The sequence below is a fragment of the Sminthopsis crassicaudata genome, chromosome 3 (assembly GCF_048593235.1).
Source record: "Sminthopsis crassicaudata isolate SCR6 chromosome 3, ASM4859323v1, whole genome shotgun sequence".
NCBI classification, from domain to species: Eukaryota; Metazoa; Chordata; class Mammalia; order Dasyuromorphia; family Dasyuridae; genus Sminthopsis; species Sminthopsis crassicaudata.
This window is the reverse complement of record NC_133619.1, coordinates 317870440-317897429: the sequence shown is the minus strand read 5'-3', so window position 1 is coordinate 317897429 and position 26990 is coordinate 317870440. Positions and strand designations below refer to the sequence as shown.

The window sequence follows — 26990 nt, the reverse complement described above, 5'->3', positions numbered from 1 at the left end:
TATATATTGAGTCCTGGACTAGCAGTTCAATGATGACGCTACCCTCCTTACATTAGACTTCTCTCTTTCCTGAGGTGTGGTACAGGGCAGATGAAGAAGGGAGTGAAACAAGGAGCTGGGCTTAAAAATCCCAATGAAAGGATGGGAAACTGTCTCCAAAGAATATTCAGGTGAGTCAAGGCTCAGGACTCTGCCTTGTAGGGGACCTGGGCAGAGGCAACAAAGCAGCTGCCATAAAAGAAGAAACTTTGCAGATAGAAAGGTTTTATACCTTTCTAAGAAAGATCTGGATTTTCAAGAGGTTTTAATATGTAGCTAAAGATCATAGATTGATAGGTGGAAGACACCTTAAAGACAAATCCAATTTCTTCATTTTACGGATAAAGTGGGGTCCCTGGAGGCTAGGTTAGGTGATACAGCTAGTAAGTGATTGAAATGTTTGAACCTTAAATCTGATGTTTGTTACTTGTATGACTTAAGGAACGTCAGCCTCAGATTTCTGACCTATGATCCTGTGATTAAATACTCATTCTACATTGTAGCAGCTGCATGGCTTAGTGGATAGAGTGCTGGATCTGGTCAAGAAAATTCATCTTTCTGAGTTCAAATCCAGTCACAGCTCTTATCAGCTGTGTGAACTTGGGCAAAGCACTTAACTGCTATTTGCCTCCGTTTCTTCAATTGTAAAATGGAGATAATAAAAGTACCTACCTCACAAGGCTGCTGTGAAAATCAAATGAGATAATACTTGTAAAGTACTTAGGATAGTGGTACATAGAAGGGAGTGAAACAAGGATCTGGGCTTAAAAATCCCAATGAAAGGTTGGGAAACTGTCTCCAAAGAATATTCAGGTGAGTCAAGGCTCAGGACTATGCCTTGTAGGGGATCTGGGCAGAGGCAACAAAGCAGCTGCCATAAAAGAAGAAACTTTACATAGTAGGTACATAGTAGGCTTTATATAAATGCTTATTCGGTTCCTCTGCTTCCTCAAACACACACACACACACACACACACACACACACACACACACACACACACACACACCTGGAAGGAATTCATTTTATGTGGGACAAATTCACTTAAGCCTTTTTTGTGTGTCTTAGTTTTCTCACTGATACATAGAAATTGCTGTATTGATCATTTGGGTGTTTAAAAAGATTAAGTCCATGACTAGGAAATGTACTTGAAAATGGAATGTGTCAATTTTTCTTCTCTTTGACAAGTGATTTCATTAGAGTAAAAAATTTCTACTATAAAGTGATGAACAGGATCCTTTTTTTTTTTTTTTAGAATTTTTTTCCACAGTATATATGCATGAGTAATTTTTTTAATATTATCCCTTGTATTCATTTTTCCAAATTATCCCCCCCTCCCTCTACTCCCTCCCCCCGATGACAGGCAATCCCATACATTTTACATGTGTTACAATATAACCTAAATACAATATATGTGTGTAAATACCATTTTCTTGTTGAACGTTAAGTATTAGATTCCGAAGGTATAAGTAACCTGGGTAGATAGTGCTAACAATTTACATTTACTTCCCAGTGTTCCTTCTCTGGGTATAGTTGTTTCTGTCCATCATTGATCAACTGGAAGTGAGTTGGATCTTCTTTATGTTGAAGATATCCACTTCCATCAGAATACATCTTCATACAGCACTGAAGTATACAGTGATCTTCTGGTTCTATTCATTTCACTCAGCATCAGTTGATGTAAGTCTCTCCAAGCCTCTCTGTATTCCTCCTGCTGGTCATTTCTTACAGAGCAATAATATTCCATAACCTTCATATACCATAATTTACCCAACCATTCTCCAACTGATGGACATCCATTCATCTTCCAGTTTCTAGCTACTACAAAAAGAGCTGCCACAAACATTTTGGCACATACAGGTCCCTTTCCCCTCCTCAGTATTTCTTTGGGATATAAGCCCAATAACAGCAATGCTGGGTCAAAGGGTATGCACAGTTTGATAACTTTTTGGGCATAGTTCCAAATTGCTCTCCAGAATGGCTGGATTCTTTCACAATTCCACCAAAATGCAGAACAGGATCCTTTTTGAAAAAAAAACAAAACAAAACAAAACAAAAAACTTGAAAAGTCCTCCATGAACTCAAGCAAAATGAAATGTACTGTATACAAAGTCATAGCAATGTTCTGAGATAATCAGTTGTAAATGCTTTTGCTAATCTCAGCAGTACACTGATCTGTGACTACTCTGAAGGACTTAAGATGAAAAATCCTACCCATCCCTAGAGAAAAAGATGATTACCTTTGAATACAGATTGAATCATAGTCTCTCTCTTTTTTTAAACTTTATTTTTCTTGAATATTTTTTAGTCAGGGTAGGAGATCTATGTTTTCTTTTACAACATGGAAATGTTTTGCTTAACTTCACATGTGATTTTTTAATGGGGGCTGAGGATGGATATAAGGGAGAGAATATAGAACTCAAAAGTTAAAAAAAAAACCTTTTAAATGTAAGTGGAGAAAATATTAAATAAATAAGATTTTTTTAAAAATTCTTATTAGCAACTCATCTGAAATTTATTATTTTAGAGCAGGAATTCTCAGTTTGTGGTCCACACATTCACAGAGGAGCCATGAATAGATTTTAAAGGGTCTGAGAACTTAAATGGGAAAAAGAATTCATCTTTATTTTCACTTTTTAAAATTTCCTTTATAATCCTATGTATTTTGTTTTATGCATTCAAAAACATAATTCTAAAAAGGGGTTTAGAAGCTTCAAAAGACTACCTAAAGTATCAGTAGTATAAAAAAGTTGAGGATCCTTTAGTTGCTTAGAATACTGAAAAATCTACAGCAATTGTGGGCAAGAGTGGGAAGTGTTGTGTGTGTGTGTGTGAGGAGAAAACACACAAGTTTGTGTCAGAGGTAAGACATATAATGCTTACTGTGTGTCTGGTGCACTACTCAGTATTTGGGGATACAAAAACAGGAATAAAACAGGTTTTTTTCTAAAGTTGTTTTCATTCTACTAGGAGATTATACATACATATGCACACATGTATGTGCATATATTCTAAAAGCTTTAATGCTTTTAGAAGTTTTATTACTAAAACTTAATTTCTGTTGCTGACAGAGATCTGTGAGTTTAGCTTCTCTGAGTGTGGACAAAATAAGTGACATGTCTGTCTAGATAACCCCATTAGTATTTGGGATTTCAAAAAAGAAGTGTGATGAGTAATCCATGTGTACAGTCCAGGGTACAATTGGGAGGTGTGTGCTTATGAGCAGTAGAGCTGTTGGAGGATCTTTATAGCTCCAAATTTAATTAGAAATCACTGGTGCAGGATTCTGGAAAAAGAGGTGAACTCATAATATTTCGTTCTCTAGAGTTTTTGTTTTTTAAATTGCAAAAGAAAATAGCTAGGGAGGCAATTGAAGCTACTGACTAAAACAATCCTGGACCCATTGGGAGGTCATCTGTCTCTAGTTCCTCTGAGGGTAAGTGTTAAAAGACATAGATCAAAGAAGGAAGAATGGGAATAATTGAAAAAACAGAGCTGGGAGATACCTAGAAAGCCACCCTATTGTAGTATAAAGCAAAAAAATGATCATTTTTACTTGAAGTTCACAACTTCTCTAGTATGGGCAAACAGCTCACCTTTGACAAAAAGTCAACTGTTCTTTCCACAATTTACCCAACAAGAAAAAAAAAAGAAAGAAAGAAGGCAAACATATTACACAGAAACCCAGTTCAAACATAGGAAATGACATTTTCAAAATAAGACTTTTTCCCATCCCCAAAGGATTTTCTGACTTTCCTAGAATCTGACATACTGTGTCTGGCTCAGTATTATTTTTTTAAAAAGGGTAGGTCCCGTGAGGGAGGAATTTCATGTCTTTTTTTCTGCTATGCTAGCTACTGTCCTATTCAAACAAGGGGAGGTATATAAGGAAACTTTCTTCCTGATTTGGGTTTAAGGAGCTCTGGTGCTTAATAGCTGTGTGATCCTAAGTAATTATGTAAATATTTCTGGTCTCCATCTATAAAATGAGGATAATAAGACATATTTTCTGCTTCTTAGTTATTGGAAGAATAAAACGAGATGATAAATGGAAAGTAATTTGTAAACTGTAAAGTACTACATAAATGTAAACTATTACTCCCATTCTTCCCCAAATGGGAGCATGATTCAATACAATTCAATATGTTTTCATTAAAATCCTATTCTAAGCCAGGTAATGGGGAAGGGAGGGAGATAAAGATGGCATAATCCGTGTCCTCAAGAAGTTTATGATTTCTTTGAGGCATAAAGTAAGTACACATATAAAATAAATACAAAATGCATGCAACATGAATACAAAGTTTATCAGATATAAAGAAGACATAGGTATTAATATGATTAACCCTAATTCACCTCACCTTGTACTCATGTTTTCAAGTTCAGGAGTTTTTCCAGAAAGGGGTCAGCTACAGGTGCCACACTCTTAACCATCTATGCTCATCAATGCTAGCTATTGAGCTCCCAATGTTATGCTTTCTGCTTATACAAATCAATTCCAATGACAGTGTTAACTCTTCAGCATAGACACTTTCTAAATGGAAAAAAAAAAAAAAAGCCAGAATAATGTTAAGTCAATTATACTAAAAATTGTGAACAATCAATCATAACAATTCTTCCATAACCTCGGGCTGTATAATCCCACCAGTGGACATAGGGCTTTGTGGCTGTTTTGTTTTGTTTTTGAATTTGATAAGGAGAAGTAGAGTTGGTACTCACTTAGACACCCATGTCACCTGCTTCTCTTCTGATCTTTCTCTGCTCCCCTAATACTCTCGGGGCTACTGAAACAGTGATAAGCTTTTTTTTTTTTTTTAATCAAATAGCAGCTTTAAGCCTGGCATCTGCAGAGTTTCCCACATGTCTTTCCTTTAGCTAGTGTGACATTCTTTCAAGGGAAAGGATTCATCTTTGACAGTGGAATTTATAAAGTTTTGAAGTTTTCTTTTCTATTAGTTTTGAGGGATTTCTCCTCTCCAGTCTTACAGGACATCAAATGACAAAATAAGCATTCCTTTGGGGTTTCTCCTGCCTCATGGTGTAGCTGTCACCAGAGAACAAGGAAGCTAGCTCTTCATCCATAGCAGAGGATTCTCCTTTCCATCAATCAGCATTCTGGAATAGAAGCGCTTTCTTCCAAACAGATCCGTTCCTCACATAAACAAATAGCAGATCCTCTAGTGAGCTAGCTCTGCTTTAATGAACCTCTCAGCTCCAATAGCTTGTGAGGTCTGTCTTCTGATTTTTCAACCGTTCTCATTAGCTGAATAATCCTTCATTCCTTATCCTTCATTCACCTCCATTGATTCTTTATTGGCTTCAAATCAGAACCCCTTAGCATTTTTATAACCCATATCTCATTAGTGAGAGTCAGGAAGACGTAGGCAAGACTTAGGAACAATTAAGGTATGTTTACTTGGGCAGTTTGGTGGTACCTAGAATCAGGAAGACTCATTTTGAGCTCAAACCTGCCCTAAGTCACTAATTGGTTCTGTAATCCTGGACAAGTTACAAGAAAGAACTATTATGAGTTCACCTTCTTTTTCAGTTACAATTTTATATGTAAAATGTGCTGGAAAAGGAAAGGCAAAGATGCTACAGTATCTTGGTGTCACAAAAAGTTGGACACAACTAAAAAATGGCTCACAACAATCTGTCTCTGTCTCTGTCTCTGTATCTTCCCCCCCCCTCTCTCTCTCTCTCTCTTTCTCTCTCTCTCTCCCTCCTCTCTCTCTGTCTCTCTGTCTCTCTCTGTCTCTTTTTCTCCTCTCTCTGTCTCTGTCTCTCTCTGTCTTTCTCCTCTGTCTCTCTGTCTTCTTATCTCTCTCTCTGTCAGTCTCCCCCTTCTCTATCCCTTTCTCTCTCTCTCTCTCTCTCTCTCTCTCTCTCCCCTCTCTCTCCTCTCTCTCTCTCTCTCTCTCTCTCTCTCTCTCTCTCTCTCTCCCTCTCTCCTCTCTCTCTCTCTTTCTCTCTCTCTCTCTCTCTCTCTCTCTCTCTCTCTCTCTCTCTCTCTCTCTCTCTCTCTCCTCTCTATTTCTGTTTCTGTCTCTCTCTCTGCTTTCCTATCTCTCTGTCTCTCTTTCCCTCTCTCTCCTTCCTTTCTTCCTTCTCTCTCTCTCTCTCTCTCTCTCTCTCTCTCTCTCTCTCTCTCTCTCTCTCTCTCTCTCTCTCTCTCTCTTTCTCTCTCTCTCTCACACACACACACACGTACACACATATACATACACACACAAAATGGTAGTGATACATAAAGTACTTGTAATTTGATCACTGTTACAGAATTTGAATTGACCATCTCAGAATGGAAAAACCTATTACAAATCTAGGAAGATACATAGATGATATTTTATTCACCTCCCTCCTTTTACAAGTAAAGAGATCATGGTCCATAAACATTGGGTGATTTATCCAAAAGTAAACAATAAATAAGAGTTAGGATTTGAATCTAGATTGCCTCTGATTCCAGATTAAGAACACTTTTTGCTATACTATCCTGTCTTAGAAGGGTTTTCTCTCTCAAGATACATTTGATTTGTAACTAATAAAAAGGAAAGAAGTGGATATTTTGGTTCGGGGAGTTGTTTGTTTCTTATTTCATTTTGTTCTAGCCCAAACCTGAGGTTTTGTTGCTGTTTTGTTTTGTTTCAAAGATCATACCAGAAGTGGGGCTGAGAAATCTTCCCTAGATACTTGAGTCACCCAGAGCATCTTTCCAGGGCCCCTCCCAAAAGACCCCAGTTGTATCCCAGACTAGGCCCTACATGTTACATTGTAGGGTTTTTACAAAGAGAACATGTATTTCTCAAAGTATGATCACAAAAAAAAAAAAAAAAAAAATTACTCCCCATCATATGGAAGGTATAATGTCCCTCCCTACTTGGTAGCAATTCAGTCTCTGGAGTGGGGAAAGGAATTAGGTTCCTAACCTATAGAGCACGGTCCCAGTTTTAAGTCCAAAAACTCTTACTTGTGCTAGCGTCTGAGGCAGTCTGGCTTCCCAAGGTTTGAATGCTGATCTGTCTGTCTGTACCACCCTACCTAAAAATCTGACCCTAGGGTCGCCCATGCCTCAAATTCTCTATTCAATGGGGATTACCTCCCATATCTGAAACTGAGGTCAAACAACATAGAATAGTAACAAACACCACTAGGGACATTTTTCAGAGCCAGTAGTATAAAGGGAAGAATGTAGGGAGGATTTTCCTTCTCCTCTCACAGGTTCAGCTCATAGCACCCATACATGTGAGGCACAGCAAATATCAGTCACTGGAAAAGAATAGATCCTAAAAAATTGTGGGGGGGGAAAAAAAGTTAATGGTTCAGTCATTCCACTTTTAAAGATTTGGGTAGTCAATCAAAAGGGACCGTTCCTAACCACAAATCAGGGATAGATGACTCTGTTATACTTGTTCTACTTGGAATAAATGGTAGAGACTACAATTCCCTCTGCAAGCCTGTACTGAGACAAACGGGGTAGGATGTATTACTATTATTTAGAATAGAGATGAAGACACTATGTGTGGTTTAATGGAGAAAATTCTAGACTTGAAATCAAAGAAATCTAAGTTCTAATCCTACCTCATCTATTTGTGCTAATAAGTAAACAGGGTTGTGAGAATCACATGAAATAATGTATATTTCTTATAGCAAAGTTTAAATTACACAAGTATGAGTTTTCATTAAGATCCTAGACCTAGAGTTATAAGAGGCCTGAAAGGACATCTTGTCTAATGTCTGCTTTTCACAGATGAGAAAACGAGGCCTACAGAGGTTAAATAACTTGAAGGATTTTTGTTTGTTTGTTTTTTTACACTGAAGGACTTTAGTAGGACTTGTGGGACAAATGCTAGAGAGAAGTTGGAGCCAGACAGAGGGAGCAGGGCTGCTTCTGATGAGGGTATAAAAGTCTTAGAGACTGGGGCAATTAGGTGCCACAGTGGATAGAGTGTCGTCCCTGAAGTCAAGAGTTCAAATTCAACCTTAGATACTTTACTGGCTGTGTGATCTTGGGCAAGTCATAATCTCACAATTGTCATAAAGATAAAAGACTGGAAGAGTGTAAAGAGATTGGAAAGGATTATTAGGAGCACTGAATCTGGTGTGTTTTTATTGTAGATGGCCAAAGGACACTCAAAAGGAGGATAGGAAGCCCAGAATTGAAAATTCAAAACAGAAAAAGTTCAGGTAAGAACCAAATTGAACAATATTTGTTGCCAAACTATCAAAGACTTGGTGTGTATTAACTTCAAAGAATCCCAATGGAGAAGTCTTAGACTCTCTGCTTCAAGTCTCTCCTTTTTTAAATCCTTTGTTTACCTAATTGTGAAACTAATATCTAAAGCACAGGTCTGGCCACTCACCAGCTCAAAAAACTCCTTTGGCTCCCTATTGCCTAAAGGATCAAATACTAACTCCCTCTTTTAATGTTTAAATCTCTCCACAATCTAATTCCAGATTAACCTTTCCTGACTCATTAAACATTTTTCCCCTTTATGAACTCTTCTGGCAAGAATAATTTGCCCTTCAAGCATCTTTAAGCAGTGACTGAGTGAAGAAAAGGGAGAAGACAAGAGAGGTATCATGTGCTTTGAATACTCTTGTCCTGTGAGGATCAAGTTCAACAGAAGCTTAATCAGACTAAGACACTTTAAGTCCATTGCTACTTTGCACACTCATTTCACATATCTTTGTACCCAATCTCCTCATCAATCATCTCATCTGTAGCTCTTGGTTTCTGTTTTTTTAAGGCGGTGACTTCCTTTCCCTCTTGTTTCACTGATATTATTTTGAGGTTTGTGTGAAAGAGCATCTGATGTCAGTTTTTCTGAACTGGACCACACTCTTTCCACCCACTACTTTCGCAGTAGCCTGGTTCTGAAATAACAGAAGATAATGGAGCTAAGAGCCACACAACCTCCGAAGATAATAGTTTTTGCTAACAATAATGTGGAACACCTTGTGTTGGTGCATTTTTTTTTTTTAAGAAGAAGGTGAAAGAAGAAAGAGCAAATGAATCAAACATCCATAGATATTTAACAAGCAAATATATGTGCACAGTGTTGGGTCAGGCCTAACAGTTTAGTCTCCTTCAGGAGACAGAACCTGTCAAAGAATCGCAACATTTCAGAGTTGGAAGGGACCTTAGGGACCACCTAATCCAAAAAGAAATTTTTTTTTCACAATATACATGTTTAGCAGCTCATCAAGGATTTTTCATTTTTTCTTTTATTTTTAAAATTTATTTACTTATTTAAAACTTAAATACAAAATATAAAAAGAAAAAATCTATCACCATGTACACAGAACATAAGACTATATTCAAAACATAAAACAAACAAATTTTCATTTCAAGAAAGGCTATATAATAAATACCACACATTGTGTTACAGAACTGTCCATCTTTTCTTTACTTCCTTATAGATTTTCTTTTGTCCTCTATTATATACTGTAATCTTTCTTTCCCCTTACCTCCCTCTACTTCTCCCCAAAATACTATGATTAATCAAGAAGTTTTTATATATACATAAATATGTATACAAATTTATATACATATACAATCATATACACATATATGTTCACATACATCTACATGAATATATCTATATATACTTCTATCTTCAATTTCTCTAAAAGAGAATAACATCATACTTCCCAAGTCTAAGTCTGCATATTTTTCTAAATCCACCCACTCATTATTTCCTACAGCACAGCAATATTCTGACTGCATACTATCTCATTATTTTAAATATTCTAAAACAAAATTGAATAATGTAGCTGATATATAGTATGGTTTCCCTATTTTTCTCTTTTGATTAAATTTGTTTTAGCTTTAACTTTTTACACACTTTTCTATTCTTCCCCTTATCCTACTCCCTTCTCCTTTTATTTCTTTATAAATATAGAAGATTTTTATACATTTCTATATACATAGTTCCCTCATTAACCCATTTCCAATGTGAGTAGAATTCCAGAACTACCAGCTTTCCTCCCATATCTAATTCCTCTGTCAGTTCTTGCTCTTACACCTCATTTAAATAACATAATTACTCTTTTTACCTTTTCCTACACAGTTTTGCTTTTTAAAATAATATCATACTCAGTTCTACTCCCATATTTCTTTTGAACTACCTACTTATTAATTACAATCTTAGATGATTTACATTTCCACATATAAAACATAGTTTGCCTTTATTGAGCCCCTTGTATTAGTCTTTAATTTTTACCCCATTTTTCTTTTGTATGTTATATGTCAAATTGATGAGGTGCAAATGATGAGGATAGTGGTAGTAAAGAGATGTGAGAATTTGGTTGGGGAATCCCCTCTGGTCGGTGCAGGTCCAATGTGAAAGAATTCTGAATGGCAGAAAAGGGAAGTTATTGTTCACTAAAAAAGAAGCTTTCCTAGTGGGCAAAACTCCTCACTAGGAGTTTGGCACTGAGAAGCCAGCTTTGCTAGGATGACAAACTTCTTGATGGATAAAAGGTTCTATTAGGGAAATAACAAAAGCTAACACTGAGAAGAGAATATCTTCACAGTGGGCAAAAGTCCTGATAGGCAGCCTTGCCAAGAAGAGAAGTTCCTTGGCAAAGCAAATTCCTGTTTCAGACCCCAATTCGGGGTTCAGAATTCTTTTTTATTAGCAGTCTGAGGCTTGGGCTTCCATTCAAAATTGAATGAGATTACTTCAATGTTGTCAATGCTCAGGGCTTAGATTTCCAGTTAAAAAGAGATTAATTATCTTGGAGTTTTGAGCCACTTAATAGCAGACCAAGATCTCCAACTGAATGAGACCACTTAACTGGGGAGGGCATCGTCTGGGAAAGATAAGCTTTTCCCAGGGGAGAGCCTGAGACCCCGAATCTCCCTTCTTTTATAGATTAAAGGGGACATAGTTTCAGGATTCACCCACATCAAAATTGTATATTAAGTTCAGGTCTTTTGCAACAAAATCCTGAAAATCTGGTAATTCGTTGAATATCCATTTTTTCCATTAAGGATTATGCTTAACTTTGCCTGGTTCAGACACAACCTTAGTTTTTTTGTTCTTCCATATTATAGCATTCCAAGACTTGCAGTCTTTTGATTTTAGCTACTGCTATATTTTATGTGACTCCAATTGTATTTTGTTGTTTTCTTATTTGAATTGTTGTTTTCTTATTTGATTATATTTTCTCCTTGAGCTGGGGGTTTTAGAATTTGGCTATGATATTACTGTAGGTTTTTCTCATAGAATTTTTTTCTATTTCTACTTTCCCTCTTGTTTTAATACTTCAGGACACTTTTTTTTTCAATCATTTTGATGAGGGGAGCCCCAAAACTCTTTCTTTTTCTCTCTCTCTGACTTTGGGAATGAGCCATGAGATAAAGCACTTGAAGCTCCTTGAAGGAGAAAATCTCCTTCAACTCTGCTTCAGTGAAAGACTGCCCCAGGGAATCAGATAAAGTGGTTTATCTAGATGGGGCTGGTTGAGTCCTGAGCTAAGGAATTCCAGCCCTATTTGTTTCCAGTCCCATCAAGAGCAACCCCCAGCTTGTAGCCAAAGCTTCTATTATAAAAGAGCCAATCTAAAACCCTCTCTTTGCAGAGGTACTAACATGCCATGCAATGCCATGCTATGTTATGCTATGCCATATTATGCCAAGGAAACCTCTGCCCACTGGAATAGTACTCTCTTCCAGTGCTACCCTTTCTTTATCGTCACCAATTTCCCTAATGAAACTTTATGCCTCTCTGTCGAGAGTTCTCTAAACTTTACTTCTCTGTTAGACCTTGCCATTAAAGAAGTCAGACTTTCTATTCACACCTAGTAAAAGCTGACTTACCAATGCCTATAATAAACTTTTTATCAATTTAGATTTTTGGGTTTGTAAATTCCTTTACAAAATATCTCTGTGCCACCAGAAGGGTTCCCCAAAACTCCCTACCCATGCACTGAATCCCAAGGGGATGTAGGAGAGCCTAACCTCTCCATTTGGTTCCCTGAATGCCGAACTTGCCACTAGACCTTATCATTTAGTTCCCTAACCACCAGGAATCCTAATCTCATTTTTGGTGCCCTGAATCTAATCTCATCATTTGGTTCCCTGGCAACCCTAAATCTAGACTTCATATTTTGGTTCTCAGAACCCCAAAACCTAAATCTTATCAATTTCTTATATTATTGTATCAAGATTCTTTTCTTAATTGCAATTTTCAAGTAATTTTATTATTATTATCTTCCCTCTTCTTGCTCTGTTCTTCAGATCAGTTTTTCTTCTGAGATGTCTCACATTCTCTTCTATTTTTTCATTCTTTATAGTTTATTATTTCTTGGAATCATAACTTTGTTGGCTTCTTTTTGTCTGATTCTATTTTTCAAGGAGTCATTTTCTTCCTTAAGATTCGGAATCTCCTAATTGATTGACTATATATATTAGTTTTTCCTCAGTCTCTCTCATTTGATTTTTAAATTCTTTTATTTTTTTTTTTGGAGTTCTTTCATGAATTTTTTTGGGGCAGGTGACCATAACTCTTTGGTGTAGGAGAAGCTGTTTTTGTTTCAGTATCTTTCTCTGAAAATAAACCCCAGTCTTCTCTATTCCGTAGTAACCTTCTATACTTGGGTTCTTTCTCCTTTGCATGCTCATTTTTTTTTAATTTGTAGCAGAATATTAGAGTAATCATTTTTAGTTCTGGGATATGAAGAATGGTTCCTCTGACCTCACTCAGGCTTTTCTTTGGTTCTTTACTCTGGGATGGAATCCACAGCCCAGCCCACACTTAGCAGCATCCCTGCTTCATTGCCTTCTGTGCTCACCAGGTGTGTTCTGATTCCTTCTCTCTTGGGGTCACTCTGGAAGCACAGCTAGATATGGCATTTCTTATCATCAGAAGTTCTTTCAATTTTCCCACTTAGACTCCCTATTTCCACACCATTTGGGAGGTGAAGATTCCTGTGGGTGAGGCAGAAGCTATCTCTCAATCCAGCTAGCTCATCACTCACTGTTTCAATGGAACAGCATGAAGATATTTACACACATATGGGCCAAACCTACTCCTGGTATCTTTTTTCAGATCTTTTCTTGTCCCATGAGGACTCCTGTTCTGCCCCGACTCTTATTTATTTTTACTGTTCTATGTTCACTCTGAAGCACAATTTTGTCTTGTTTGTGGGGGGAATCTAGAGAGTTTGGCATTTTCTCATATACTCTGCCATTTTCCCAAAATCTTCACTCACAAACAAAATTTTTTTAAATCCCCACAAAGAAGCTAACACTTCCTGAGACAGTCTATACCACTTCTTAAATGGCTCCAATTGTAAAAAAGGTTTGCATAATTCAATCTGCTTCTCCAAAGAATTTACCTTTTGCTCCTTAGTTCTTCCCCTGGAGCCAAAAAATAATTCCTTCCTCTGTTTTAAACAACATATAAATGTTAGCTATTATCATATGAGATCACTGATCAGGAAAACTTGAATTCAAATTCTGTTTCAGACATTTACTAGTTGTGTGAGACCCTCAACAAGTCACTTAACCCTGTTTGCCTCATCTATAAAATGAAGTGGAGAAGGAAATGGCAAACCAATCTTGTGTCTTTGCTAAGAAAATGCCCCAAATGAGGTCACATAGATTCAGACATGACTAAAAGGACTGAAAACAACAAAAGAAGAATCAACTTGTTCTCTTGGCCTCACTTAACTGACCCCAGTCCCTGGGATGAATGTTGTGTGAAGATAGTGAAAAAAAATTTTCATTCAAATCCTCCAGGTTAAAGGTAGTTATGATCATTGACCACAAACTTTCCCACTTACTATAGGAGAAAACAAACAAACAAACAAACAAAAAAAAACTGGGTTTCAGTTTTCTTATTTGTAAGACTAAAAGGTTAGATTGGATCATCTCCATGGTCCCTGGTTCTAGCTCTAAATCTGTGTATGATTCAGACCCATCTGGGACTAAAGCCCATAATTCCTTCTGAAGCAATAAGTTATCTCAGAGTAGTAAAGACCCTTCAGATATCCCAGGGCTATTGTGGACTTGAATATTCCTTTCTATTCTTATATATATATAGCCATCAACTCTGCTTATCTAAAATGATTTCAGAAACTTAGGAAGAACTGTCCAATTCCCTATACATAAAAAAACCTATTTTTCAATTACCAGACACTTGAAATTTCTGAATAAAAACAAAACCTTTTATTCTCTAAATAGAAAAAGTGAGTTTAAATTACAAATACAATTAGGAATGTTTAAGTCATTTGCTTAAATTCACTTAACCCTGATTAACTCAGTTTCTTTATCTGTCAAATGAGCTGAAGAAGGAAATGACAAAACATTCTAGTATGTGCAGAGAAAAATGAAAAGTATTTGTGGTCAGAGGGAGGGGGAGGAGGAGGATCAGAAAAATGACTGAACAACATGACTGAAATAACTGAATAAGAAGGATTTGTAGGACAAAAGGATACAAGTTCAAGTAACCCAAGAACCTAATTAAAGAAAGACGACCCTCCTGCTTCTAATAGTGTTGGAAAAATCTGTAAAAGTTTGGGAGCAGTGAAGAAATTATGACAGTACATAAGACAACTTTAATCTTAAAGAACAAAACATACTTCTGATATTTTTAACTGTAGTTTAACAGACTCTGTGGAAAAAGTGTTTAATATTGAAGAGTAATTGATGTAAGTCCAGATCACCTGATTCCTAAACCTGTCCTCTGTCTTCTAAATCATAATATCTACAATATGAAATCAAGGTCAAGAAGAGAGAGGCTGGAAAACTCAAGGATAAATTTTGTGTTTCACATTTTGTTTTTCCTTCTCTGTAAAGAAAAAGTTATCTCAAGTGCAATAGTGCAAAGATGAATTTGGGAATTTTACTTTATGGTTGTTAAACCATAGTAGTGACTCTAATAATATAACAGCATAATAATAGTATAAGTAAATAATAAAAGCATCTATACCTCCCACAATGGTTGTGAGGATTAACTGAGATAATATTTATAAATCACTTAGTTTTAGTATGCCATACTTGGTACAATACAAATTTATTATTATTATTATTATTATTATTATTATTATTATTATTATTATTATTATTATTTCATCAGTGAAAATTTTAGGCCAGAAAGGAGAATCTTACAATCCCATAATGGATAAATTGAAGAAGATATTTTTAGAGAGTTGATGAGCTTTTTTGACCTGTTAATTAGCCCACATAGAGATTAATTAATGACTTTGTCCACCAAAAAAACCTGGTCCTAAATGATAACATTTCAATTTAGGAGAAAAAATTGAATAGTGCCTATAGTAACCTGACCAATTGAGAATTCTAGAAGTTGGTGATACAAAAACAAAAACAAAAACAAAAACAAAAACAAAAAAGGGAAATGGACCTTTCTTTAAGAAATTTGACTTTCTTGAGCAGAACCAGAAGATCGCTGTACACTTTAACAACAATGCTGTATGAAGATGTATTCTGATGGAAGTGGAAATCTTCAACATAAAGAAGAGCCAACTCACTTCCAGTTGATCAATGATGGACAGAAATAACTACACCCAGAGAAGGAACACTGGGAAGTGAATGTAAATTGTTAGCACTACTGTCTATCTACCCAGGTTACTTATACCTTCGGAAGCTAATAATTAATGTGCAACAAGAAAATGGTATTTACACACATATATTGTATCTAGGTTATATTGTAACACATGGAAAATGTATGGGATTGCCTGTCATCGGGGGGAGGGAGTTGAGGGAGGGAGGGGATAATTTGGAAAAATGAATAAAATTAAAAAAAAAAAAAGAAAGAAAAGAAAAGCAGTTAATAAATCATTTTTAATGATCCAAAAAAAAAAAAAAGAAGAAATTTGACTTTCTGTAGGAAAAATTTGGAGAATATCAAGATAATGGTGATAATGAATAATAATAATTATAATAAATGTTTATCTAATGCTTTAAAGAGGCAGCAGAGCATAGAGAACCGAGAACATAGAGAACATAGAGAGCAGAACATGTAGCCAGGAACATCTGGGTTCAATTCCTGTCTTTGACACAACTTGACTATATAACACTTATCAAGTCTCAATTTCTTAGCATTCTAACAAACTCTCTAAGATACTAAATTGAAGAAAATGTGCTGACATGCTTTGGAAGATAGTTTCCTCATCTGGCAATTTACTGTACTAATGGAATCCAATTTCAGGTCCTATCCATGGGATAGCATCTTAAAAATTTGTGAAATACATTATTTCATTTGATGATACCCTATGAGATAAGCAATACAGACATTCCCACTTATGGCTGAAGAAAGACGCTCCAAAAGATAAATTTACACACACACACAGAGTCCTACAGCTAATAAGATAGCATTCAGATCCATTCCATCTGAATTCTAAGTATTGCTCTCTCTCTGCTCTACTATCTTGCCTCTAATGTGAAATTCATATCATGGTTTTACTTTTGCTCTGTTGGAGTAGACTCCAAGTTTCATCTTGTCATTACTACAGTTAAATCTTTGGATATGTTAAAAAGATTGGATCTAATCTTTTGTTGCATTATGAAAAACCTTTTCAGATATAGTAAATATTGAGGTTTATGTTTTGATTCCTTTCTTTTTAGACAAAAAATGGAAAGAAGAAAGAAAAAGTTTCACAAGGAGAGTAAGTTCTTAATTTCCTTTTTATATTAACTCATTGTTTTTATGAAAATTAAATTGATAAAGCATAGATGTAAGATCTTACACATGGATCTACTAAATTGACAAGTACAGAATATGTTCAGACAAGCACCCAGATGAAAACAATCTACAGTTTTTGAGAAATTTGAGCTAATTATGAGTTAGCACTCCTCAAATTTCTCATCTAAATTTATTTTGCATTAATAGGACAACATCCAGGACTAAGGAAATATTCAGTACTCACCCCTAATCAGATATTTAAAGCAGTGTGATAAAAAAAAAAATTAGGCAACATATTTTGTTGCTAGGATGTACTCAAAATAGCACAACTAGGATAGTTAGGGGATAACAGATCATTAAGGAACTGGGAGATATATATCCTGAAGAAGTATTAAGGGAAATGATGCTAATAATGATGATGACAATAAAAATGACAATGATGCTGATGCTGATGATGATAATGATGGTTAAGACTGTAGAGATACTGACTTTTAAATAAACATAAGGAAAAACTTCTTAATAATTAGAGCTATCAAAAAATAAAAAAGGAAATAGACTATCTTGAGTAGAAATGTACTTATCACTAGAGATCATCAAGCAGACATTAGATGACTACTCATATCCCTGTGATATATACCATTATTTTTTCATAAAAAATATCTGTAAGTAAGCAATGAATTAAATGACCTTAGAGGCCCATTTCAGAGAGATTTTAATTTTAAACTTCTAAATTGGCTGACCTGGAGTTTGAGGGGACCTATTTACGTTGCTAAGAAGAAAGTGAAATAGACCTTTAAAAATGCATTTGGAGGCAACAATGAAAGAAAAAAGAATAGAATTGATGTTTGAGTCATCTGCTTGGAGATGATAATTCAAACTATTCAGAATAAAACTATTCAGATAAAATTCAAAATATTCAAATAAAACAAATTCCTGAGTTGACCATGTCCAAAAAATCTCTTTGCTTGATTTTTCAAATGCTTCACAATTTTTTTTCCAACCTATTTTTCCATCAGCTCACCACATTTTGTAAATTATTTGTTTTTATCAGATGACACAGAATTTTTTTCTTATTTCATTAATATTAATCTCATCCCATAACACATACAGACTACACACACACACACACACACACACACACACACACACACACCCATTTCACTCTCTTTCCCCTGCTCTTTTCTTTTTTCATTCTTTATGATCCCTCATAGCAAAATTTTTCTTTCTTCTTTTTCCTCTCCCAGTCTGTTTGTGTCACTAAATTATTTATCGAAACTACATGATTATTTTGCATAAATTGTTGGACACAGTTTTTTTTTCTTCTGTTTCTGATATTATATACTTTATTAAAATATTTCTGATTTTCCTTCTCTATTGTTTCATTTGTATTTCCTCCAATGTATTTCTTAACTGCTGTTTTATTATCATTTTTAATGCTTAGCACAGTGGCAGATAGTAAATTCTTAATAAATATGTATTGACTGAATATTTATTGATTCTCTTTAATATTTCTTATGAGTGTCCACTTTTTATTGCATCTTAAATCATCTTGTAATTTTTTTCTAATTTGTTTTTCTCTTTTTTTTTACTTCAGTGCATTTATTATCTATTCTGCTGTATTTTTAAAGAAAATTCTAATTTTAATTATGATATTTCTGTTGTTTTTCTCTGCTATTTTTATCCCAGCAATTTTATCTCTTTTAGTCCATGATCATCTCAAAAAGTTTTTGTCTCAATTTTTTGAGTTTTTCTACAAGCAAATTTCTTTTAGGTGTTTCTGTTAATTTGAGCTCTTTGAAATTCTATTGCTATTTTTTGAGAGATATTCAGGAGCAATTATGTATTGTAATTTCAGTCTGTCATGCTCCTAAAAGCTGTATTTGTATTTTATGTGTCCTGGTAGCAAGGTATGCTATATATTACAAATAACTAATAATTTTTAAATTTTAGTTTGATGTCATTTAATTAAATTTGTGTCAATTAAAGATTGCTTTAACAAGTATATTCCATTTTCCAACTATGGGGATACTTTGTTATTCAAGAGAGTAAGTAGAAGTGCTTGGCTACTTTGAAAACTGTTAGTCTGACATCTTAGGGCTGTGCAAAGGGGTTCTACTAGTACATCATAATATCCTTATGTTCCCTTTGTATGTAATCTATTAAAAAAAATAGACTCTATTTGTTCCTTATTGGACTTATTTACCCCTTATCTGATTATGTTATTACTAAATCATTGATGTAAGATAAAAACAATTTTTCAAGTTGGGCAGATTAGAAAGCTTTCCATTACCCTACTTCTGCTTCTTCATTTCTACCATGGTCATAAGGGGTTGTAAATAATTCCCCAAATAGATTATTTCTATCTTTGTCATTATATGTGTAAATTCCCAGCTCGCTCCCTGGAGACCTCAAGATCAGCCAGAATCAGGATAAGCAAAAGTCCTTGGTCTTTATAGGGAGAAGTGAAGGAGATGGACAAATCTTCCAGTTTTGCCGAGGATCCCTTCTTGATTCTAGAGTCCAGAATCTCCACACTTTTCTCCTCCTTGACCTGAGGCCAAGTGAAGTTCTCTCAGCTCTCTCACTCCACCTCCTAATCCTCACCTACAATTCTCTTAACCCCAAGCATTGAGCCAGCATTAACTGAGAGAGATTCCAAACATGTACTAATAGAGTTATTGTCCAATGGGTAGCCTAAGGTGCTCCGTTGTCTGACTCAAGCACACCTTTTTAGAGTTTCAGTCCTTTACAATATGTGTTATGCTTATTTTTAAAAACTACACCAAAGTGATTTTTAATAACCGTGTCCATCAATTGATGTCACTAGTACAGTCTGATGTCAAATTCTAGCCATAATGTAATGCCAAACAACCTCTTTAACCCTATCATTTGATAATAGAAATTTTCCTTTTGCTACTATAGCAGGAGAATTTTGCAAAACATAATATAGATATGTATCTATATTAATTCTATAAATTTCTAAATAGTATATCATTAAGCTTCATTCATAATGCTTCTTCCTTTCTAACTTTTTTCCTTCCTTGATATGAAAAAGCTTTTCCATGACCATTCCTTGGTAAGGTCTGGCAACTGCAAAAAGTCAAAAACGATACTCCCAAGTTTAACTCTGTTTCCTTAGATACTTAGATTCCACCTTTCATGGTGGTAAGTGCCAAGAAAGGTAAGATGGTACTGCCAAGAAAGGTAAAGGAAGATTTTCCCTCCATTTATATTGGCTCAACACCAAACTTTTCCTTCTAATGAGCTCTTCACCAAAACTTTTGCATCAATTTGATCTTCCAACAGAAAATGGCTGAAATCTGGTTGTGACTTTTTGGGCCCAACCTCAAGGACCCTCTGACCCACTCAGAAATCTAATCCTGACCTATCCATCCCTGCTCTAAATCTGGCTCTCTTGTAGAAAATGATTCACTTCTATCTTGTAATACAACAAAATCCACATTTCTAGCTGCACTTTGAAAATCATATGTAGGATGGTTTGGAATGGGTAAATATCAGAGGAAGAAATATCAATTATGAGGTCATTGCAATAGCCCTTCAAGGTAGATGTGATCAGAATCTGAATTAAGGTTAACACTTAGAAAGAGAAGGATTCAGATACAAAGCTATTTTCTGGAGGTAGAAACAAGAGCTGGCAATTGATTGAAGAGAATGAAGAATCAAGAATAATGCAGAGATTATAAACTTGGTGATCAGAAATATGGTTAATATAAATATAGAAATTAAAAAGGGATAAATTTGAAGAAATGCTCCTTTTCGGACATCATTATTATGATCATATTAACTAAAATTTATCACAACTGCTCTTTACTATAATCTTGTAAAGTAGCTATGGTTGTTATTGTTATTACATTTTACAGATGAAGAAACTGAGGCAAATGACTCGTTTAACCTTAAAGAAGTTAAATGACTACTTAAAGACACGCTGCTAGTAAATTTCTGAGGCCTGATTTTGAACTCTGGTTTTCCTGACTCCAGGTCCAGTATTCCATCTATTGTGACACCTACCTGACTAGAACATTTTAAGATGTTTAATGGATATTCAGCTTGAAATGTTCAATAGTCACTTGGTGATTTGAAACTGGAATTTGGGGGAAATGTAAGTTTATAAAGAGATCATAATTCAAAACATGAGAACTAAGGAAGCCAAGCAAGTGAAGGATTATAGAAAAAAAATGATAATTAGGCCAGAGTCTTAGGTTATACCTTTAATGAGGGAGTGTCGTATAAATTAAGAGTCTGAAAAGGACTGAGGAGTGGTCAGACAGAAGGAAAACCAAGTACAGAGAAAAAGAAAGATCAGGTGAAGAGAGAAAATCCAAAAATTTTAAATGTTACAGATGGGTCAAAAGGAAGCAGAACTGAGAAAAGGCCATTAGATTTGCCAATTAAATAAACTAAAGCTCAAATTAAGTAAGAAAACTAGATTGCAAAGATTGCAGTGAGAAGAGAGGAAATGGGGGCAATGATGATAGACAGTCTTTTTTTGAGGTTTGTCTAGAAAGAGAGAAAAATATAACTTAAAGGGAAGAAAAGGTCTAGGAAAGGTTTCTTAAAGATGAAGAGGTTTGCTCTCATATTGGCTGAGATGACAGGAAAAGATAACGATAAATGTTGGAGGGGATGTGCTGGAGTTGTGAACTGATTCAACCATTTTGGAAAGCAATTTGGAACTATGCTTAAAGAGCTATCAAACTGTACATACCTTTTGATCCAGCAATAGAGACCCAGTAGAGATTGAGTCTATATTCCAAAAAAGATCATTAAAAAGGGAAAAGGACACACATGTGCAAAAATAGTTGTAACAGCCCTTTTTGTAGTAACTATCAACTAGAAACTGAGTGGATGCCCATCAGTTGGGGAATGGCTGAATAATTTATGGTATACAAATGTAACAAAATATTATTCTTCTATAAGAAATGATCAGTAGGATGATTTCAGAAAGGCCTGAAGAGATTTACATGAACTGATGATAAGTGAAGTAAGTAGAACCAAGAGAACCTTGTACAGAGTAACAACAGGATTATGAGATAATCAACTGTGATAAATGAGGCTCTTTTTCAACAATGGGTGGATTCAGGGTAGTTCCAATAGACTGATGGAGTTATCTGCATCTAGAGAGAGGTTTATGGAGACAGACTTTGGATCACAATAAAACCTTTGTTGTTGCTATTGTTTGCTTGCTTGTTTTTTTCTTTCTCATTTTTTCCTTTTTGTTCTGATTTTTCCTTGTGCAGCATGATAAATGTGGAAATGTGTTTAGAAGAATTGCACATTTTTAACCTATTTTGGATTACTTGCTGTCTAGGAGAGGGAGGAGATGGGAAGAGGGGGAGAAAATTTTGGAACACAAGGTTTTGCAAAGGTGAATGTTGAAAATTATCTTTGCATATATTTTGAAAAATAAAAAGCTATTAGAAAAAAAGATTTTAAAAGTTTGGACATATTTGTGAGCAGAAGGGAAATAACCAGTAGATAGGAAGACATTAAAGATGGATGATAGGGTGGGAGGATGTGGGATGGGACAATCTGCTAGAAAAGATGAGAGGGGATGGGATCAAGAATATGAGGAGAAGAAAAGGGCCACCTCATTATCAGAGAATAAAGGAAGACTGAGAGATTATGTCAAAGGGTTTTGAGATAAAGAGAAGGGTACAGGAGGAAGCCACGGTTAATGTTCTTTATTTTCTCAGTAAAATAATCCGAGAGGTCATCAGCTGAAAAAGTGGGGACAGTGAGAGGGAAGTATGGAAGATTTGAGTAAAGAAAGAACAGTTTTTGAGAGGAGTAGAAACAAGAATCAATTAGAGAGAAATAAAAGAATTGCCTCGCTGCAGTGAAGTTAAATAACAGATTTAAAGTAGACACAAGCACCTCTGACTGGACTTCAGCCAGTTTGTTCAGCAGCTCATGCCTGCAGAGAAATAGGATCCTTGCTCATTCACTTCATCTATAACTCTATGCCTGTACCCCCTTCAATTCTGTACTCCTTGAGGTCTGACCTATACTGACTGCTTTTCTTTTCTTCTTCTAGGGGAAGAAGTTTCACTTTCTTACCACAAGGTAAGGAAAAACTTATTTTGTTTTTCTAAAAAAGCTTAAAAATTCAGGCTCCATAGGACATGCCGGAAGTGTATATATAGAATTGGCTCCCATGTGGCACCATCTGGAGGACATAAAGAGAAAGCCCTCTTCCTTCTAGCTGCCACAAAGTTTAAAACTATTAGAAATCCACCTTTTTAGATGAAATACTGTTCTCTCAAATTTGAGAAATGCAGGCCTTGGAAGAGGAATATACTAAGGCATTATTTGTCACAAATCTTCATTGAAATGTTCATGGATGAATTTCTCTTCCATGATAGCTAACTAAGAGCATGGCACCCTAGTAAGTTGGGCACCACTTGGCTAGGAAAGGCTGAGAGAGCACAGCAGGGGAGAATGGAGGGATAATTTAGGGGGAAAAGAAGAGGAGGAGGAGGGTTGCAGAGAAGGGGGGATTGGAAAGCACCTGAAGTAAATATGATCTTTTTTTTACCAATTTGCTAGAAAAATCATGAAGGCAATGCAAAGGAGCCATTCTATGCCCTCATCATGCACTTACCCCAACGAACGCCTTCCACAAACTCCACAGAGAATGACTATGAGAATGTGGGCCCCAAATACAAGAGACCCAAACCACCGGATCATAAGCATGAGACTGAATATGCAGTTCTTAAAGTCCCTTCCAACCTACAGCCTTCCCACAGCTTACAAGATGGGGAATATGAACTTGTCATGCCCATTTTCCATGACTCTTACCCATAACCGTTACTCATCCCACCTCAACCTGATGAATCCAGGGAATCTGAATATATAGAAATCTCTAAGAAACAGATAGTAAGATAGTTACTCATAGTAACAACAAAAGTAACTGTAACAATTCATTGTGTGAAGCATGAATGCTTCATGGTTACAAAGAGCTTTCACATACTTTTTGCTATTTGATATTTTCAATGACTCTGTGTTAGGGCTGGTCTTGCGAGGTCCATTTTACAGATGAGGTACCTGAAACTCAGGGGGGCAGCATGGCATAATAAGCTATGAACTTGATATCAGAAATATTTGAGTTCATATCCTGCCTCAGGTACTTCTTAGAGGTAAGATTGGACAAGTCACTTAAACCTTTCTGTTTCTCAGCTTTGTCAGGTACAAAATATGGAGGCTTGCATTAAATGTCTTGTAGGGTCCTTCTAGCTGTATCTATGATGAAATGACTGGCCCCTCAAAAGCCAGGACTACTGATTCCCAATTTCCAGGTTTAATGCTTTTCCTACTGTACCACAGTCTGAGGCCACAAAATCACAGCGAAGCCTTATCTGAAAGATGGCATTTCCAGGCAACAGTTTGGAGATCCATTTCCCCAGATATGTACAGCCCATTCCAAACCCCTCACTGTCTCATCCAGTCTTCCTCACTTGAGAAAGTGGTCTTCCTCCACAAGAAAGAGAGAAGTAGGAGATGGGGCAGGATTCTAAGGGGATCAGTTACTTCCATGGACAACCTACCAATATTTTGGGGGGGCAGGGTGTTTTGTTTTGTTGCCTGCCTTGCCATTTTGTGTATATGGAAACAGAAATTTTTTCATTCAAATTCTTGAAGATTTAATCCATTTGATGAATTCTTTCCTCCTTTCTTCCTTCCTCCTCAAAAATTCCTGATCCTTAATGTTAGAGCTAGAATGTTCCTTAGAGATCAACCTAATAATTATTTTTTCAATTTATTTTTCAATTAAGCATCTATTTTCTCTTCTCAACTTTCACTTAAAGGAAAAAGAAAACTCTTTACCAAATATTTGTCATCAAGCAAAACAAATCTCTTGTCAATATATAAGCTTTCATTTTAGAGATGAAGAAATTGAGACCCAGGGAGATAACATGACATGCTTAGGGTCACACACTCACAGAGCTGGAACTATGACTCTGTTCTCCTGACTCTTGGTCCAGCAATCTTTATACCCCAAATAGAAAATATCCTAAGAGTGAAAATTAAAAAATTAAATTTAAAAAAAATTAAAAATTTAATTATTAAAAAAAAAAAAACAACACTAATGAAAATATGTGTACAACTCCTATCTATATGATTTTCCCTTTTAATGTTAACTTAAAGAGAAGAGGGAGAAAAAAAAAACAATTTGGAATACAAGGTTTTGCAAGGGTGAATGCTGAAAACTATCTTTGCATGTTTTGAAAATAAAAGTTTTTTAAAAAATTAACTTAAGGAGCAGCTACATGGTGCAAAGATCCTATAGTACCAGAAGTCAGGAGGACGTGAGTTCAAATTCAGCTCAGACACTTAACACTTAATACTTACTAGCTGTGTGACCATGTGCAAGTCACTTAACCCTAATTGCCTCACAATAACTAATATTATTATCATTATATTAACTTCAGGTAGAATTCTCTGCCTTTATGATACAATATTGTTCTATTATATTGTTTAAGGTACAATACTTGTTCTATTAATAGAAACATCTAAGCTTGGAATGAGAATGAAAGTATCTTGGAATATTTGCTGACAGGCTGCTCTGAAAGCAGAAATTGGAAACTTGGACAGTGGTAGAGATAAAATCCCATACATCATATTATTAAGTCCATTAATCAGAGTTTAAGAAAGGAGTAGAAATATTACAGGTCTCCAGTGTTATTACATTTAACTGGTGGCTGACAAACCCATTTAGGGATGTTATATACTCTTGGAGGTTTTTGTATTTTGTTTTGTTTTGGTTTGGTTTGGTTTTGAGGCTGGGGTTAAGTGACTCGCCCAGGGTCACACAGCTAGGAAGTGTTAAGTGTCTGAGATCAGATTCGAACTCGGGTCCTCCTGAATTCAAGGAGGGTGCTCTATTCACTGCGCCACCTAGCTGCCCCCCTTGTTTTGTTTTTTTAACAAATTGGGTCATGAATGGATGGAAGGAGTATGCTAAGGCCAACTCTAATTAACAGAGAAATTATTAAAATTTTCACTGTGAGCATTTACACCTCAGAAATTAGTAAATGCTAAAAAAAAAATGGCTGATTTACTGTTATATTTTTAGACTTACGTAAATGATGGAGAAAATGTTATTAATGCCAAGTAGATTTAAAAGTATGTTATATCTACATATTTTCCATAGAGGCAGTTATTAATCATTTACTAATACACCTATAGTCCCATTTATATTTATGCTTTTGTTCCAAAATATAATTCACTAAAAATAATGACCTGACTGCTAGGTCTATATCCCAAAGACATAAAAAGGGGAAATGATCTATTGGTACAAAACTATTTGTAGCAGCTTTTTTTATATGTTAGATAAGAAGTAGAAACAGAAGGAATGCCTACCAATTGGGGAATGGTTTAATAAGCTGTGGTATATGATTGTGATGGAATGTTATTTTGCTATAAAAAATTATGAGCAGTTTGATTTCAGAAAAACCTGTAAAGACTTACATGCAGAGTGAATAGAGCAGAACCAAGAGAGTATTGTTTATAGTAACAGCAATACTATATGATATTCAATTGTGAATGATTTAGCTATTTTCAATAATATAATGATCCAAGAGAATCCCAATGGACTCATGATGAAACATGCTAGTCATTTGCAGAGAAATAACTAATATTATCTGAATAAAATCTGAAGAACATCATTTTTCACTTTCTTTTTTATTATTTTTGCATTTTCTTGTACAAAATCACTAACATAGAAATGATTTACATGATTGCACATGTATAACCTATGTCATATGCTTACCATTTCAGGGAGGGACAATGGGAAGGAAAGAAAGGAAGCATAGAATTTAGAACTCAAAATGCATTTTAAATGTTTTTTTTAATGCCTTTAATATGTAACTGGGGAAAAATAAAATATTATATATCTAAAAATAAAATAACATGCTGAGCCTTCAAAGAAGACCTCCAATAACTTGTTAAATAGAAGAGAGTATTGAGTTGAGATAGACTTATCAGAAGAATTAGAATTCACTAAGTATTAATAGACTTTTGATGGTTGGTTTATGGGCTTCAACTGGAAACGATATTTCATAAACATAAAGGCTTGAAATTTTACTCTCCTATCTTTTAACAATTCCTTCTAGTTGCTAGATGCCTAACTTCTTTTTTTTTATTTTATTTCATTTTGAACTTCAAAAATAAAACAACTATTTCTGTAAGATGTTCCAATATAATAATAAGAAAAAATCATTGTACAAGAAATTCCAAATCTATTATGTACAACTTTCTAATCCTTTTAAATATATAATAAAGTT

At 35.3% G+C, this 26990-nt stretch overlaps 1 protein-coding gene across 1 annotated transcript; it reads left to right on the top strand.

Moving 5' to 3' along the window:
• On the top strand, positions 1 to 26929 carry GCSAM (germinal center associated signaling and motility). Its single transcript, XM_074301170.1, has 5 exons — positions 1 to 170; positions 8150 to 8218; positions 16629 to 16669; positions 22742 to 22770; positions 23254 to 26929. The coding sequence occupies exons 1-5, from the start codon at positions 91 to 93 to the stop codon at positions 23509 to 23511; spliced, it is 477 nt and encodes a 158-aa protein (XP_074157271.1). The 5' UTR covers positions 1 to 90; the 3' UTR covers positions 23512 to 26929.
• Positions 26930 to 26990: the final 61 nt, after the last annotated feature.